The sequence below is a fragment of the Schistocerca nitens genome, chromosome 2 (assembly GCF_023898315.1).
Source record: "Schistocerca nitens isolate TAMUIC-IGC-003100 chromosome 2, iqSchNite1.1, whole genome shotgun sequence".
Taxonomy (NCBI): domain Eukaryota; kingdom Metazoa; phylum Arthropoda; class Insecta; order Orthoptera; family Acrididae; genus Schistocerca; species Schistocerca nitens.
In genome coordinates this window covers 1,041,374,313-1,041,393,638 of record NC_064615.1, presented here as the reverse complement: position 1 = coordinate 1,041,393,638, position 19,326 = coordinate 1,041,374,313, and the positions used below count along the sequence as shown (strand labels likewise).

At 43.1% G+C, this 19,326-nt stretch overlaps 1 protein-coding gene across 1 annotated transcript in view; it reads right to left on the bottom strand.

The window, feature by feature from the left end:
- Nucleotides 1-19,326, bottom strand: part of LOC126235523 (uncharacterized) — a 436,836-nt gene that overhangs the window by 146,038 nt on the left and 271,472 nt on the right. The window contains exon 4 of the mRNA XM_049944241.1: nt 867-995. Within this exon, the coding sequence (XP_049800198.1) occupies nt 867-995 (129 nt within the window). The remainder of the gene's footprint in view (nt 1-866; nt 996-19,326) is intronic.

Below are 19,326 nucleotides of genomic sequence, written 5' to 3'. Positions count from 1 at the left end.
CGGAGATGCTGTGTCCCACTGCTCGTGCGCCGACTATTACACGACGTTCAAACTCACTTAAATCTTCATAAGTTGTCATTGTAGCAGCAGTAACAGGTCTAATAACTGCGCCAGACACTTGTTGTTTTATATAGGGGTTGCATACCATAGCGCAGTATTCTGCCAGTTTACATATCTCTGTATTTGAATATGCATGCCTATACCAGTTCCTTTGACGTTTCAGTGGACACAACAATATTATTGAAACTCCTAATGCTCTGTGTTAGAAAGTGCTGCCTTCTACAACGGTAGAATCAGTAAAAAAATGGAGTGAAATAACCTGTTTGGAGCTTGCAGAAACCTAACATTTTTGTCCTGGATTAACTCTCTGCGGGAGCATTGTTGCTTTTCTATGGCTAAACCCACTCGATAAAGGTTACTTTGAATGAGCGTCATACCTGTACCTTTCAATAGCATTATGTGTTATATGATGACGAGCTGAAGAGTTTTTCCGAGAAACCTCGCTGACCGACAGTACGCCTGCCCTCTACAACTGTCGATACCAACGGTTGTTATGACTACAGCCAATGAAATTACAAAGGATGTAGCCATGCAACGTGTCACATTCACTAGTTCCACTGCAAAGCTATGAAATTTACGTAGAGCTAAAATTACGGTGCTGATACTTACAGGTCTTGTGAAATTAAGTTATATTAAAAAGGGACGTAATTATTATTATTTGTAGGAGAACTACCTTCATATATTTTCTACAACGAGATGTTTCAGACGTTAATTATATTTAAATAATAAAATATTTTCGGCGTGTAAGGTGTATTACGCCGTGCTAGCGATTATGGAAGTGAAGAGGCATGTGTATGCTAACTTACCTTCTCCTAAGTTGCTGGATATCTTCACCTGCCATTGCATTAACCTCTCTCTTGTATCGAACGCCAGAATTACAGTTACGTCTTGACAAATTATTGCTATCGTATTCGATTCTTTATCTAAAGTGAACCCTGAAAAAAAGAGCGAAATATTATCAGATCCTCACACATTACTGGCTCGTGAATGACATTAAACATTCTAATTTAAGACACAGCAGAAGAAGGCGGAAATGTCTGCAAATCATCAAACTTTCTACAATGGACATAACACTTCAAAATTCGTCTTTACGTTTTCTTTTTGCGCCTATTCATACAAATAATAAACGATTTTGTAGACTGTATCATGCTTAAGAAAGGTAAATTTATATACCTAACATAGCTCTCTGATCATTCGGAACAAGTATATGTTGACAATTCTGGTCAAATATATAATAAATAATTAGTAATCAGAGAGATTCGGATTTTCTAGTCAGTTTCATATTTTTAAGCATTAGAGCTCCATAAAGATATTATCCTTTCATTGAATAAAAGAAACTTTTGTATTACAAACATACGCATAATACAAATACGTAATATATATAGCACTCAACGTCTGTAACATGGTCCTAAGCTACACTCTATTAATGTAAGAAATTCCAAATAATTGCAATTTCTGGTAATTAGCTGCATAATGATAATTGCTTTATCAGCATATGTAGTCATGAGGAGTCTACAGTGGAATAGAGTCAAGGAATTTGGAGACCTGATGAAATTTTCCGTGTATCAAAGAATTACAAATCATAAACGCACAGAACAATAAATGATTTATATTTTTCTCAAAATAAGAGGCGGAAATAGATGGGCAAGTTGGCAGTAAGCTACACCTTGCAAACTTTGTTCAAAAGACTATAATATTTGGTTAAACAACCTGTTTGACACGTGTATCGAAGAAGTAGTGAGCCAAGTGAAAATATGAAGGGATAAGGTCTAGTAATCTCGAGATCAATAATGGGACCATGGAATTTTTCCATTGAAAACTAATCATTTATTCCATTGCTGAAGGATTCACAACAGTACCCACTCTTGCACTTCCTCGTCCAACTGAAACCGACATCCACGCATGTCTTTGTTCAGGTCGACAAAAATGTGAAAATCGCAGCGTGAAGGATCCGGGCTGTACGTAGGATGTCGAAATGTTGCGCAGCGCAAACGCTGAAGCGTTGCCTGCGTAAGATTGTCAGTGTGGGGGCTTTCATTATGGTGCAACAGGAGGATTCTGCCGGACAGCATTCCTGGTCGTTTACGCTTCATGGTGCGTCGCAGTTCCTGTAAAGTATCTTCACAGCACTGCTCAATGATTGTGGAGCGGCAGCGCCGTTCTTTCCGTCCCTTTACGACGAACCTGCACCTACCTGTGAACATTGTCTCAGCAGATCATCAGTAGGAAAGCCGAGTGAAACCTACTGTACTTCGACCTAAACCAGGCTGCACTAATCTACGTTTCGAGAGAAAATTTTCACACAAATGAAAGGTTGGAAATTTTGTCCTCAGTTAATACACTCCTGGAAATTGAAATAAGAACACCGTGAATTCATTGTCCCAGGAAGGGGAAACTTTATTGACACATTCCTGGGGTCAGATACATCACATGATCACACTGACAGAACCACAGGCACATAGACACAGGCAACAGAGCATGCACAATGTCGGCACTAGTACAGTGTATATCCACCTTTCGCAGCAATGCAGGCTGCTATTCTCCCATGGAGACGATCGTAGAGATGCTGGATGTAGTCCTGTGGAACGGCTTGCCATGCCATTTCCACCTGGCGCCTCAGTTGGACCAGCGTTCGTGCTGGACGTGCAGACCGCGTGAGACGACGCTTCATCCAGTCCCAAATATGCTCAATGGGGGACAGATCCGGAGATCTTGCTGGCCAGGGTAGTTGACTTACACCTTCTAGAGCACGTTGGGTGGCACGGGATACATGCGGACGTGCATTGTCCTGTTGGAACAGCAAGTTCCCTTGCCGGTCTAGGAATGGTAGAACGATGGGTTCGATGACGGTTTGGATGTACCGTGCACTATTCAGTGTCCCCTCGACGATCACCAGTGGTGTACAGCCAGTGTAGGAGATCGCTCCCCACACCATGATGCCGGGTGTTGGCCCTGTGTGCCTCGGTCGTATGCAGTCCTGATTGTGGCGCTCACCTGCACGGCGCCAAACACGCATACGACCATCATTGGCACCAAGGCAGAAGCGACTCTCATCGCTGAAGACGACACGTCTCCATTCGTCCCTCCATTCACGCCTGTCGCGACACCACTGGAGGCGGGCTGCACGATGTTGGGGCGTGAGCGGAAGATGGCCTAACGGTGTGCGGGACCGTAGCCCAGCTTCATGGAGACGGTTGCGAATGGTCCTCGCCGATACTCCAGGAGCAACAGTGTCCCTAATTTGCTGGGAAGTGGCGGTGCGGTCCCCTACGGCACTGCGTAGGATCCTACGGTCTTGGCGTGCGTCCGTGCGTCGCTGCGGTCCGGTCCCAGGTCGACGGGCACGTGCACCTTCCGCCGACCACTGGCGACAACATCGATGTACTGTGGAGACCTCACGCCCCACGTGTGGAGCAATTCGGCGGTACGTCCACCCGGCCTCCCGCATGCCCACTATACGCCCTCGCTCAAAGTCCGCCAACTGCACATACGGTTCACGTCCACGCTGTCGCGGCATGCTACCAGTGTTAAAGACTGCGATGGAGCTCCGTATGCCACGGCAAACTGGCTGACACTGACGGCGGCGGTGCACAAATGCTGCGCAGCTAGCGCCATTCGACGGCCAACACCGCGGTTCCTGGTGTGTCCGCTGTGCTGTGCGTGTGATCATTGCTTGTACAGCCCTCTCGCAGTGTCCGGAGCAAGTATGGTGGGTCTGACACACCGGTGTCAATGCGTTCTTTTTTCCATTTCCAGGAGTGTATTTACTGAAAATGACTCATACCCGAAAGACAATTCCGTTATTGGAAAATAATGTTGGCCACTACACTTTTATATGAAGGATAAAAGAACCGAACTCGTAAATAAATCAAAATTACCCTGGTTTCGTCTAAGGTAGGGTGGTAGAGCACATTCTAGGTATGAAGATGAAGTAATTCCTTGAGGAGGAATAGCATTTGACTAAGGGTCAGCTCCGTTTAAGGTTACTTCACTGATGTTAAATACTACATTGTGCACACAGGAAAATCTACTATGTAGTATCTTCCGTTTTCACATAAATACGAAAGGAGATCACACTTAAAGGACTGTTGATTTCGAGATAAGTTGCAATAACACATATTATCCTCAACAATATATAACTAACTGCAAAAATTTCTACTGACAAGATACAGTGCATTGAAGAGAGTAGGAGAACAAGGGGGGGCGTCACCAACTCTCCATTGTTGCCAGATATATCCAAGATGGCGGTGATGACGTCATCCTAGATGGCGGTCTGTAGACTTGGCATCAGCGCTTAACATCATCCAAGATGGCGATCGAGACATCAGCTGATGAGTATCATTATGAGGACCACTGACGATATGAGTACCATTATCGAACATGGCGCCTTTTGGCAGGAAAGTGCCACGCCACCCTTGCGGGAAGTTTCAATTTTGGTGTGAAATTAAGTTTTGTGCTTCTAGGGGTTGCCGCAGTCCCCTGTCTCCCCGCCCTTTCCGAATTTTTTTATTGATGATGCATCATCCTCTTGGAAAATGGTTGGGAATTACGAATATTGCTCTAAGAGCTTACTTCTGCAGCTGAGGGGAGTCAGTATGGTGTGGCCCCCACTAGAGTCTGCTCATGATATCATTCAATTCGAATATAATTTGTTTAAATATGCCTCTATTTGTATAAATTTCTTTAAATTTGTTTAGATTTGTTGAATTGTTTTTACATTTATTATCTACCTACAGCAGCAGCGGCTTAGTGTGGTGTTACCGCCACAAGAGTATGCGATATCAGTACCTGTTATGCTGTCAGTGCAAAAGGAGCATGTGTTCAATTAGCGAGATGTTAGTGCCACATGGTGGAAGTTTTAATAGCTGTATTACTTGCACTCATTCAGCCAAGGAGTGCATCCACAGCTCACTGCACGAAGAATGGAAGCGAGCATTTATGCTTGAACATATGAAGTGGAAGATTACAGTCCTGCAAATTAATGCTTTGCATTGAGATGCATTAATAATGCATTACACAATGCATGGAAATATCTGTTTCAGCTCCCACACCACGAGGGACAACTCCCACCAATCCAGCAGACCAAAGAACTGAGTTAGTTCGCGAGTTTACCGAGATATATCACGTGATCATGCAGTTCAGTCAGTAGGAACACAGTATCATGATGATGTGTGTTTTCCCAGGTGCACATGTGCCCCAGCCTACCCTATTGGCGACAGTTTCTAATTTTGGTGGGAATTTCGAATTACGGCGCGAATTTCTTTGTCCTAGGGCTGTGCTGATATGCCCATCCCTCATGGGAATTGGTAGAAAAAGGAATCAGCCTCTTCTGGGCTGCTGGAGAGAGGAAGGAGTGTACTTTATTTATTTTTGGAAAAATTTACTTAGGGATGGATTTCACATAGTTTATGTATTACACTGATATGAAACACTCACCCTGATGCGCTTGGGGTCACAATATACAGTTTACAGACCTGAAAACTATTCGCAAATAATGTAGTACCCTAATGTACAGAGACGCAAAACAGCTCATAAATTACCAAAATAATCCACGACACAGAATAGAGACATGCAGACTACTCATAGATCACCGAAATAATGGATGAGTAACGCTATACAAACACGCTCACAAAACAAAAACACCCAAAAATAGTGCAGTGAACAAAACACAAAAAAAAAAAAATTCAAATGTGTGTGAAATCTTATGGGACTTAACTGCTAAGGTCATCAGTCCCTAAGCTTACACACTAATTAACCTAAATTATCCTAAGGACAAACACACACACCCATGCCCGAGGGAGGACTCGAACCTCTGCCAGGCCCAGCCGCACAGTCTACAAAACACAAAGAGCACATAAAAAATGCAACGTATCAACCACTCGAACTCTGATTCTACTGGATGGGAAGTTCTAGTGCACCCCCTAACACATGGAAACTGTCCAGATGCGAGAGAGGAAGGTTAGGTTAGTGTCCTTTAGTTATTTTGGTCGGGATCTGACAAATATCGATCCTAATTACGTAATTAATCACAAAGATCGGTCATAATTACACAATTATATGCATAGCGCTGCACAAGGACAGCATAAAATCGCAATACAGCTCAAAAAACTAACGATACCATAGAATTGGACTTATCCTGTTGGGAAACAAATTTCGCTGTACCACTTCAAACTGACTCAAATATAGATTATAATTATGTAATTACCACAAAGATTGGTCCTAATTGCACAACTATATCCATGTGCTGCACAAGGACGGCCTAAAATTGCAATTTAGCTCAAAAACGTACGATACCATGCAACTGGTGTTTTCCAGGTGGGAAAAAATTTCGCAATACCACTTCAGACTGATGCAAATAGGGATCATAATTACGTAATTAATCACAAAGATTGGTTATAATTACAAAACTATATGCATAGGGCTGCACTAGGACGGCCTAAAATCGCAATATAGAGCAGAAACGTAAGATATCATAAAACTGGTGTTATCCTACTGGAAAACATTTTGCAATACCACTCGAAACCAGCGACAGAAACACTCTAACTGTACCCTACACCTACAAGCCAGGGAGAGAAAGGCTGGAATTTAAGGTACTATCTTTATTCTTCTTGATGGGAAATGCGTTCAACTGACTAGATGGTGGTGTTTGACATAGAGGAGTTTAAAAAGTATATTATCTACCGCTGTTTTACGTCAGAGTTCACTACACACGGTAACTAAAAATCACTCTACAGCCCAGCTAACTGAAGCCAATACATGCTATCACAGCTGATGGAAAAAAGGCGTCACAATTCTAATTACATGTCTAAACTGTCGTGAAGAAAATAACAGCACTCTTATCGAACAGGTCACAACGCAGCACTGGCACTAGGGAAAATCGTCGCCCTAAAAGACTGCAAAGGCGTGGTAGTTGGATGTGCTTTCTCCTCCGTGTACAATCACAAACTGCCGCAAATCGACGCCCTCTCATCACCTAGAGGGTACATGGAACGAGGGAGGGAGCTACTCCACCAACAACAGCCTCGCGGCTCTTCATGGCCTCTGCCCTTCTTGAAGCGATGGTTCTTTGCCAATACAAATGCAGGTCTAGTTAACTAAACAATAGGAGATAAAAGAGTGGCTTTCTGGGTACTCTAAAGTATAGTTACACAGACGCCCCTAATGGTTAGGGGACGCAGCTGCAGCGATGAGCTGCCACAAACTAGACAGGTCCCCAATGCCTCCAATAGGTCTCTCGTTCTGGGATGGAAAAACACTTTTGTTTAATGCCACGTAGGACGCTCCAGCTGGGACTGGGCGAGAGCCAAGGTCTCGTAGAGAACTCACCCGCCGTTCTGCATTGAATTATTTAACATCAACCCGACCCATATCATGAGGCAACTATTTAAAAAAAATGTGGGGAAAAACATACACGACAATAATAATTGTCCTCTTTCCACGAAAACAGGAAAATCCCGTTTTCATTTAGTTTTGTGAGCGAAATCGGTACAGATTTTTACGTTCGACTGAGAAACGTATCCCGTCTCAAAAATGGTTCAAATGGATCTGAGCACTATGGGACTTAACATCTGAGGTCATCAGTCCCCTAGACTTAGAACTACTTAAACATAACTAACCTAAGGACATCACACACATCCATGCCCGAGGCAGCGACAGTAGCAGCAGCGCGGTTCCGGACTGAAGCGCCTAGAGCCGCTCGGCCACAGCAGCCGGCTATCCCGTCTCGAAGACCTTTACATGAAAACCTTAAAAAATAGAGGAAACTGGTATTTCCACTCGCGAATACTGTTGTCGGTGACATAACAGATTCCAGTTCATAGTTATAATTTACAAAGTCAACTAAGGTGTTCCTCCACCCGTCTTTAACCTGCTAGATGCACATCACAATCGATCTTCTCTCAACCAGATAAAGACAGGAAATGTGAAGGAGCAGTAAGTCGATCAATTTACGTCGGAGGGATTAATGGTCTACGGCAAACACATGTCCATATTGAATGTTCTCAAATTTCCACGCGATCACGAAAGCTGTCCAACACATTCTAAGTATTAGTCCGCTATTCGGCCGTCTAGAGGTCGAGATGGTTAAGTCCACTACGATACTGCAATGGAAAAGGCCTCTCCATTCGCACGGCTCCTGACGTTAGAGGGAAACGTGAATCATTCCCGACACAGACCACCACAGCCGTCGCGTAAAGCATGCATACACAGAATCATGTTACGAAATGGGTCAGATATGTATTTGATAGTTATAATTGCAATAAATTGTTACGATTGTGGTTTCAGTTGGACGACAATCGACAATGATTGAAGTATTGGAAATGCACGCGGCTGATGGCTGTGGGTCTGGAAATAGAAATATCTTATGACTTAACATACCCTTCACTTTGCTATCACAGTATTCCACGTCAAATCCATACCATCCTTATGACTGGACATAGTCACTTCCTTTGCACATGTTGGCACGCAAACACATACTTTATAAGCCTGATGCTCAAGCTTAACCCATCACACATTCCCTACTACGAAGTATAATACATCGTCCATAACTCACTGCTGGCGATACGAAATAATACTGACCGAAAATCAACAATGGATGGATATGTCTCACAACGTTTCTTGCGAGTGGTACCACTGTGTCCTAGAAAGAGAGATGTAATTGTGTTACAAACAGCCGGATGCTAAAAAACAAAACCATGTCACCATCACAAGCGGTCTTGGTTCTATAGGTGCATACAAGTACCCATGTTAAAAGCCATATTCGCTTTATAAATCTACATATGATGGTGGTGGTGGTTAGTGTTTAACGTCCCGTCGACAACGAGGTCATTAGAGACGGAGCGCAAGCTCGGGTTAGGGAAGGATTGGGAAGGAAATCGGCCGTGCCCTTTCAAAGGAACCATCCCGGCATTTGCCTGAAATGATTTAGGGAAATCACGGAAAACCTAAATCAGGATGGCCGGAGACGGGATTGAACCGTCGTCCTCCCGAATGCGAGTCCAGTGTGCTAAAAATCTACATATGGCATTACCTCTGAATGTAGTGGTTTTTCCAGACAAATACCGTGACACTGAATATAGATGGTGATCACCGGTATGTGTAGTATCAGACCAACAATTACAAGTCGCTGATGGTGCAGCCTCACAATAAAATTACCGAATTTTGAAAGTGATTCGGCTAATGAGCATGGTATGAAACAGGTATTAGCAACTCCCTCAAGCCGCCGCCGCTAGATATTTCTCCAGTATTTGTAACACATTCTGTCTCTATGCCATGTCAGAGGTTCAGTTATATATCGACTTGATATAGCCAATGGTTGATTGAGAAGGATCACAAACAGTAGTAGATGATGTGCCGATTCCGGTCGTAAGATATGAACACTAGCGTTTAAGATCTCTAGTGCTACGCTTTCAGTAGATGTGGGATTTGGAATCAAGTCTTTCCATTCTACCACATACCTGCGTTGGATCCTATGGAGAAGTCCTTTAATGATTACAGCCACTAGCGAATCACATTTCTGTCACTCTCGTACCTCAAATCGAGTCACCTTTCCCGAACCTACCTGGTACTGTAAAATTCCAACGTGGTTTTAGGTACTCCCTATGCATCTTGCAACTGCCCCTGAGACTCTGCGGTACAATCCCTGCAGTTTTGCGGATTTGGTCGTTCCAATGTTAGTCGGAACTGAGTAGAAGTCAGAGAAAGCTATATGTACTACCTTCTGTAACCCATGTAGAAACAGGCTAAGCTTAGTTACTGCGACAGGACATGTGCAAACGAAATGACTATGTCCACTCATAACGATGGTATGGATTTGACGTGGAATACTGTGATAGCAAAGTGAAGAGTATGTCAAGTCACAAGAATGGTACAGATTTTTCTATTCGCAGACCCACAGCCATCTTCAGGGTATATTTCCGATACTTCAGTCATTGTCAAATGTTGTTCAACTGAAACCGCAATCCTAACAATTTATTGTAATTATAACGATCAAATACACTCCTGGAAATGGAAAAAAGAACACATTGACACCGGTGTGTCAGACCCACCATACGTGCTCCGGACACTGCGAGAGGGCTGTACAAGCAATGATCACACGCACGGCACAGCGGACACACCAGGAACCGCGGTGTTGGCCGTCGAATGGCGCTAGCTGCGCAGCATTTGTGCACCGCCGCCGTCAGTGTCAGCCAGTTTGCCGTGGCATACGGAGCTCCATCGCAGTCTTTAACACTGGTAGCATGCCGCGACAGCGTGGACGTGAACCGTATGTGCAGTTGACGGACTTTGAGCGAGGGCGTATAGTGGCCATGCGGGAGGCCGGGTGGACGTACCGCCGAATTGCTCCACACGTGGGGCGTGAGGTCTCCACAGTACATCGATGTTGTCGCCAGTGGTCGGCGGAAAGTGCACGTGCCCGTCGACCTGGGACCGGACCGCAGCGACGCACGGATGCACGCCAAGACCGTAGGATCCTACGCAGTGCCGTAGGGGACCGCACCGCCACTTCCCAGCAAATTAGGGACACTGTTGCTCCTGGGGTATCGGCGAGGACCATTCGCAACAGTCTCCATGAAGCTGGGCTACGGTCCCGCACACCGTTAGGCCGTCTTCCGCTCACGCCCCAACATCGTGCAGCCCGCCTCCAGTGGTGTCGCGACAGGCGTGAATGGAGGGACGAATGGAGACGTGCCGTCTTCAGCGATGAGAGTCGCTTCTGCCTTGGTGCCAATGATGGTCGTATGCGTGTTTGGCGCCGTGCAGGTGAGCGCCACAATCAGGACTGCATACGACCGAGGCACACAGGGCCAACACCCGGCATCATGGTGTGGGGAGCGATCTCCTACACTGGCCGTACACCACTGGTGATCGTCGAGGGGACACTGAATAGTGCACGGTACATCCAAACCGTCATCGAACTCATCGTTCTACCATTCCTAGACCGGCAAGGGAACTTGCTGTTCCAACAGGACAATGCACGTCCGCATGTATCCCGTGCCACCCAACGTGCTCTAGAAGGTGTAAGTCAACTACCCTGGCCAGCAAGATCTCCGGATCTGTCCCTCATTGAGCATGTTTGGGACTGGATCAAGCGTCGTCTCACGCGGTCTGCACGTCCAGCACGAACGCTGGTCCAACTGAGGCGCCAGGTGGAAATGGCATGGCAAGCCGTTCCACAGGACTACATCCAGCATCTCTACGATCGTCTCCATGGGAGAATAGCAGCCTGCATTGCTGCGAAAGGTGGATATACACTGTACTAGTGCCGACATTGTGCATGCTCTGTTGCCTGTGTCTATGTGCCTGTGGTTCTGTCAGTGTGATCATGTGATGTATCTGACCCCAGGAATGTGTCAATAAAGTTTCCCCTTCCTGGGACAATGAATTCACGGTGTTCTTATTTCAATTTCCAGGAGTGTACATAACTGACCCATTTGATAGGATGCTTTGCGTGGCGGCGGTGGTGGTCTGTGGCGGGAGTGATTCACGTTTCCTCTCCGAATGGAGAGGCTTGTTGCATTGCAGGAACGTAGTTGGATTAAGCATCTCGTCCTCTAGACGGACGAATAGCGGATTAACACTTAAAGTGCGCGTCATTTATGGTGGCGGCCGAGTTTAGGTTCGTTCTGCGCATCTGACGTCACAAAACACAGTCAGCCAATGAACAGAGAACGACATTGCCAGATCTCGACTGCAGTGCAGAGCATGGACGAGTGTCTTCAGTTTTAGAAACGTTCAGTCATAAATAAAGTAATAGAACAAAAGCAATGTCTTGATAGCAGACTTTCTTTTATAGAAAGTTTGGAAAAAGCATTCTTTATACCAATTGCTTTATATTCTATTAATTAATTAAACGAAACAAGCAATAAGACTCCTAATTCAGGCGATAACAAGGAAAGGTGTTTGTATCAATCTCACGAACCGCTTTTTCGCAATAAAGAACAGCGGTAATTGTTTATTTCCTATTGTACTCCGACGAAGTCTGAGTAATTCATAGTCATACCAACAGTGTTTGTCAGTATTTTGCGTGACATGTTAGAGTCCTCACGGCATTGTATAGGCACACGAGTTGCTTTAGCGTAACGGTTAAGGTGTTTGTGTTCTATGTGAAAGGTTATGAGTTCAAACCTATTAGAGTGCTGAATATTTTCATTATTTAAAAACAGTATCAAAGTGCCATACTTCACGAATTAAATTCGTTTGAGTGCAATTTTTTGAAGTTTCTAGCGCTTTGTCTCTCCGTTAACCCTTTCGCTGCTGCAGACACGTGCTCCCCGCATTCCGCGCTGTGCGCGATTTTGTCATCACTGCACTGCTCGCCTGTGCAGACGCATGGTGTTTCCACTGCTTTGACACACTTATCATTCGATTTCACAAAAACTATTTGGCCCAAAAATTTTACACGTCTTCTTGACTGATACCTTCCTCCCCATAAAGGACTTAATTTTGTTTCGATGTTCAACGCAGTTATTATGCAGCACTAAATGTAGTAAACCATTGCACAAAATTTTGAAGAGTTTGCAGAGGTAAAAGTCCATAGCGTATACTTTCCGTATGGTCGATTTTAGTTGCCATAATGTTGAGAATAAAATGTGGACAAGATACTTAAATTTCATATAAAATTTACTGTATAACAATTTCTCATTTAATTTAAGTACCACATAGATGACGTATGTAATATTGAGAAATATTCCGTCTTTCGCGACTGTAATAAAAGTTTTATTTACACCGGACGCGTTTGGCTTTATTTTAAAGCACTTCAATCAATGAAAGGTATGGCACATACACAATGGTACTCATGTTCTCTTTCTTGTTTTTGTTCCACAGTCGCAGTTTTACCAATGCTATTGAAATATATTCCTCTTCTGCAACTGTAATAAGCGACTTATTTAGACCAGACGCGCATCTCTCTTTTAAAGCATCTTCAGGGGACAGTATTTTGTCTCCTCCATTGCCAAGTAACCTTTCGTAGTTTTGTGCTGCGGTAACACAATATTCAACGTTTGTGTTGGCTGATCAGTGTTTTAGCAGATAAATATTGTTTGTGTGTGCCACACACAAAAACTATATTTGACATAGCTCAGAGCACTCCACTAATAGACGGTATATTCAAGTCCTAATGTTTTTGTAAGTCCACAGTTTTGTTTAATGTATTTTGTCTACTTCCTTTTGATTGATTGAAGTGCTTTAAAATAAAGCCAGACGTGCCCAGTGTAAATAAAACTTTTGTTACAGTCGCGAAAGATGGAATATTTCTCAATAGTACATACGACACCTACGTTGTACTTAAATTAAATGAGATATTGTTATACAGTAAATTTTATATGGAATTTAGATATCTTGTTCAAAAATGGTTCAAATGGCTCTGAGCACTATGGGACTCAACTGCTGTGGTTATCAGTCCCATAGAACTTAGAACTACTTAAACCTAACTAACCTAAGGACATCACACACATCCATGCCCGAGGCAGGATTCGAACCTGCGACCGTAGCAGTCGCACGGTTCCGGACTGCGCGCCTAGAACCGCGAGACCACCGCGGCCGGCAGATATCTTGTGGTAACTAAAATCGACCATACGGAAAGTGTACTCTATGGACTTTTACATCTGCAAACTCTTCAAAATTTCGTGCAATGGTTTACTATATTTAATGCTGCATAATAACTGCGTTGAACATCGAAACAAAATTAAATCATTTATGGGGGAAGGTATCAGTCAAGAAGATGTGTAAAAATCTAATTTTTGGACCAAATAGTTTTTGTGGAATCGAATGATAAGAGTGTCAAAGCAATTGAAACACCAAGTGTCTGCACAGGCGAGCAGTGCAGTGACAAAATCGCGCACAGCGCGGAAGGCAGGGAGCACGTCTTTGTAGGAGCGAAAGGGTTAATGCGGCCGTGGTGGCTTTACTTCATGAACTGCGCGCTCCCCCCTAAACGTAAGCTTGCGAACTATACTATACTATGGCGCTGCTTCTCTTGGCGCGTGCGTCGTGTGCAACTTGCAACGCAGCAATCTCCCGTGTCTGGGCGGGCATGCGCGAGCCGCCAAGGTAAAAGAATTGAACTATAGTATGTGTTGGACAGCTTTCGTGATCGCGTGGTAATTTGAGAAGATTCAATTTGGACATGTGTTTGCGGTAGACCATTATTCCCACCCATGTAAACTGTCATATTGACTGCTTCTTCACATTTCCCGTCTTCATTTGGTTGAGAGAAGATCGATTGTGGTGTGTGCTGAGTGCATCTAGCAGGTCAAAGACGGGTAGAGGTATGTTTGCTGGTCCTCTACATATGAGAGACACCTTAGATGACTTTGTAAATGATAACTATGATTTGGAATCTGTTACATCACCGACCTAGTCATTTGCGAGTGGAAATATCATTTTCATTTACTTTTCTCGAGTTTCCACGTAAAGTTCTTCGCAGTCGAGATACGTTTCACAGTCGAACGTAAAAAACTATACCGATTTCTCACATAAAACTAAATAAAAATGGACTTTTCTATTTTTGTGGAAACAGGACATTTAGTATCGTTGTGCATGTTCTTGTTTATTTTTCTTAAAAATAGAGACTTTATTATATGAGTTGAGTTGATGTTAAATAATTCGGCGCAGAATGGCGGGTGAGTTCTCTACGAGACCTTGGCTCTCCCCTGGTCCCAACTGGAGCGTCCTACGTGATGTTAAACAAAAGTGTTTTCCATCCCAGACGAGAGGCCTATTGGAGGCGTTGGGGACCTGCCTAGTCTGTGACACCTCGTCGCTGCAGCTGCGTCCCCTAACCATTAGGGACGGCTGTGCAACTATACTTCAGACGACGAAGATGCATTTGGGAAAGCCACACTTTTATCTCCCATTGTTTAGTTAACTATACCTCCTTTATGTTGGCAAAGGACCATCGCTTCAAGGCGGGCAGTGCCATCACGAGCAGCGACGCTGTTGTGGGTGGAGTAGCTCCCTCCCTCGTTCCATGTACCCTCTAGATGGTGAGAGGGCGTCGATGTTCGGCAGTTTGTGATTGTACACGGAGGAGAAAGCAGATCCAACTCCCAACCCTCTGCAGTCTTTTAGGGCGACGGTTTTCCCCAGTGCCTGTGCTGCATTGTGACCTGCTCGATAAGAGTGCTGTTATTTTTTCACAACAATTTAGATGTGTAATTAGAGCTGTGACACCTTTATTCCACCAGCTGTAGTAGCATGTAATGGCTGCAGTTAGCTGGGCAGTAGTGTGATTTTTAGTAGGCGTGTGTAGTGAAATCTGACATCAAACAGCGATAGGTAATATACACTTCAAACTCCTCTCTGTCCAACAACACCATCTAGTCAGTTGAACACATTTCCCACCAAGAAGAATAAAGACAGTAACTTAAACCGCAGCCTTTTTCCGCCTAGCTTGTAAGTTCAAAATGTGTGTGAAATCTTATGGGACTTAACTGCAATGGTCATCAGTCCCTAAGTTTACACATTACTTAACCTAAATTATACTAAGGACAAACACACACACCCATGCCTGAGGGAGGACTCGAACCTCCGCCGGGACCAGCCGCATAGTTCAGGACTGCAGCGCCTAGACCGCTTGGCTAATCCCGCGCGCCAGCTTTTAGGTGTAAGGTAAAGTCTTAGTGTTTCTGTTTTGGTTTCGAGTGGTATTGCAAAATTTTTTCCCAGCAGGATAACACCAATTGTATGGTATCGTCAGTTTTTAGCTATATTGCGGTTTTATGCCATCCTTCTGTAGTGCTATACATACAGCTGTGTAATTATGACCGATCATTGTGATGAATTACGTTATTAGGATCGATATTTGCGTCAGATCCCGACAAAAATAAAAAAGTACACTAACCTAACCTTCCTCTCTCGCATCTGAACAGTTTCCATGTGTTAGTAGGTGCACTTGAACTTTCCATCCAGTAGAATATGTGTTCGAGTGGTTGAAATGTTGCATTTTTTACGTGCACTGCGTGTTGGTGCACTGTATTATTTTCGTGCGTTTATGCGTTGTCAGCGTATTTGCATGGCGTTACATATGCATTATTTCGGTGATCTATGACTAGTTTGCACGTCTGTATGTTATGTAGTTGATTGCTAGTTTTTGCGTCTCTGCACGTCAGTGTATTGCGTTATTTACGAGTAGTTTCCAGGCCTGTAAATTGTATATTGTGACCCCAAGCATGTAAGGATGAGTGTTATGTATTAGTATGATAAATAAAGTATGTGGAATCCGTCCCCAAATACCGGCCGCGGTGGTCTAGCGGTTCTAGGCGCTCAGTCCGGAGCCGCGCGACTGCTACGGTCGCAGGTTCGAATCCTGCCTCGGGCATGGATGTTTGTGTGATGTCCTTAGGTTAGTTAGGTTTAAGTAGTTCTAAGTTCTAGGAGACTGATGACCATAGATGTTAAGTCCCATAGTGCTCAGAGCCATTTGACCCATTTGAACCGTCCCTAAATAAACTGTTCAAAAAATAAATAAAGTACATTCGTTCCTCTCTCCAGCAGCCCAGAACAGCCTGATCTCTTTTCCGGCCAATTCCCACGTGGGTTGGGCACATCAGCACAACCATGGGACAAAGAAATTTGCGCCAAAATTCGAAATTCCTGCCAAAATTTGAAATTCTCGCCAATAGGGTAGGCTGGGGCACACGGGCAGCTGGGAAAACACACATCATCATGATGCTGTGCTCCTACTGACTGAACTGCATGCGGTGAACTCGTGAACTACCGTAGCTCTTTGGTCTGCTGGGTCGGAGGCAGTTGTCTGTTGTGGGGTGGGAGCTGAGACAGATATTTCCATGCGATGTGTAATGCATTGTTCATTGAGCAAAACCAGTTGGTACAATCTGACTCTCTGAACATGTCAGATATGTCAGATTTTACGGGATTCATGTTAGCCTCTTACTTCTGTAGAGAAACTATAGAGAAAGGAGGAGTTGCCACATTTGGCAGAAACTATTTTAATTTCAAGAATACTGATAGTAAAAAATTTCCTCAGAGCTGTATTTAGAAGATTGTGCAACAGAAGTAGTGTTTCGTAATAAGTCGTTTATAATCGTAAGATTATACAAAGCGTCTTCAGGAAACCTTAATCCCTTCATAAAAAATCTGGAAGCTCAATTGTCCCATAACACAGTAAAAACGAGGAAGTAGTGACTGCTGGCGATTTTAATGTGGATTTATTGAAAAGACCTGTCAGTGAACAATTATTGCAATCAGTGATATTCTAATTCAATTTAATTCCTTTTGAGACCATCACAACCAGAGTATGTTAATGCTCTGAGGCTGCAATTGACAACATCTTTGTAGACAAATCTACTCAAAAAGTCGTATGAGGAAACGATTAATAAGTTGGCTTCATGATCATGACACGCAGCATCTTATGCTGATTGTTTAAACTTATCAGGATATAAAATACATTCAATCTGAGTACAGGAGGTTAATAAATCACTCAAAAACAGCATTATAGGAGACTGTTCAAAGACATGAACTGGATATATGCTTACAATTTTTCTGACTCGTTAATAAAGTTACTTCCTCATTTGAAAATTGTTCTCCCCAAAAGGTAAATCAAACGAAAGTCTACAAATAAAACATTGATTACACAAGGAGTAAAAGTATCATGTGGGATAAAAAGGAAGCCTTATCTACTATCTAGGAACAGTTCTTATCTCGACAGGAGTGATGTCTTACAAAGAATACTGCGAAATATTGAAGCAAGTAATCGATAAATCTAATTAACTGTATTATAAGAAAAAGATAATTACATCAGGATCCAAAATAATAACTATGTGAAAAATGGTGAAGACAGAGACAGGTTGAGCTACAGAGGAGAAGGAACACATACCTCTAAAAATAAATGAGGCTCTGGTAACAAGTGCATGTAGTGTTGTAAACCTCTTAAACAAGTACTTTGTTTCTGTTACTAACAGTTTGTGGTTATCAGGTTCAGCGAACAATGCAATGGGATATTTGAGACCAGTCTCTGCAAATAACTTCAGTGAAATGGAAGTGACACATTTCTCTGAAAGAAGTAGCATCCATCCTAAAATCCTCAAAATCGAAATATTCTAGTGGTTATGATGACATATCAATGAAGTCAATGAAAGAGTGCTCATGTGAGTTGGGTTCTGTCTTACATTATCTGAGTAATGAATCCCTTATCAGTGGAATCATATTCAGACTGGCTAAAATATGCTTAAGTAAAGCCTGTTTATAAGAAGGCGAATAAAGAGATACCCGCAAGCTATTTACAAATTTCACTTTGGCTAGCTTTTTCAAAATATTAGAAAGGTTGTGTTCAAGAGACTTCTTACGCATCCTAACGCAAATAATATGTTGTCCAAGACACAGTTTGGGTTCCTTGAGGGTTTGGACACATATTTCATTAGATAACAAATTAGAGCCTACTGCCATTTTCTATGGCCTGTCAAAAGCCTTTGACTGTGTGAATCACAGTGTTCTCTTCAGTAAACTAGAATGTTATGGTTTCACAGGCAGTGCTGCAAAATGGTTCAGGTCTTCCCTAGCTAACACGAAACAACGGGTGTCGTTTCAAAATGTACGTGGAGTAAGGAATTAGTCTTGGGAATTAATCAGATGTAGTGTTCGTCAAGCTTCGATGTTGTGTCTGATGCTTTTTCTTCTGCACATTAATTACGTCTCTTCTGTTACATAGCCAGATGAGAACTTTGCTTCGTTTGCAGATGGTACAAACATTGCAATAAATAGCAACTCAAGTACAGATTTAGGAATGGCTGCTAATCAAAGTTTCACTTAGATTAATAAAGGATTTAAAGCAGTATGTGACTGTAGGCTTTCTCGGCGTATTTAATCTGTGAAATCTTATTGGGAGACTTTCTAATTTTGTCCTCGAAATTACTCACTCATCCGTCAATACTACTGATGTGTTTTGACGACAAGGCTGCACGAGAAAAGTCACAATAAGATATTGCAGTTGCTGCCAAACAATTCATGGTTCATTCAGCATATAGCGCAGCAACTACGTGTTTTATCATATTAATGTCTCCTGTTTAAGAAGTATATCTAATATGTATATCAAATAATTCTATTTTACCCACCTGTTGTTAATAATGCCATCTAGGCACAACCTTAAACTAAAACAAACAATAGTACTCCTCTCATAAGTCGTCGTGATTCAACTACCTGTATGTAAATGAATACATGCATATTATTTTAATTCATCTACTTATAAGCAAACAAATACCTTTCCTCTTAAAAAAATTGAGTCAAATTAAAATTACTAGACACACTTCT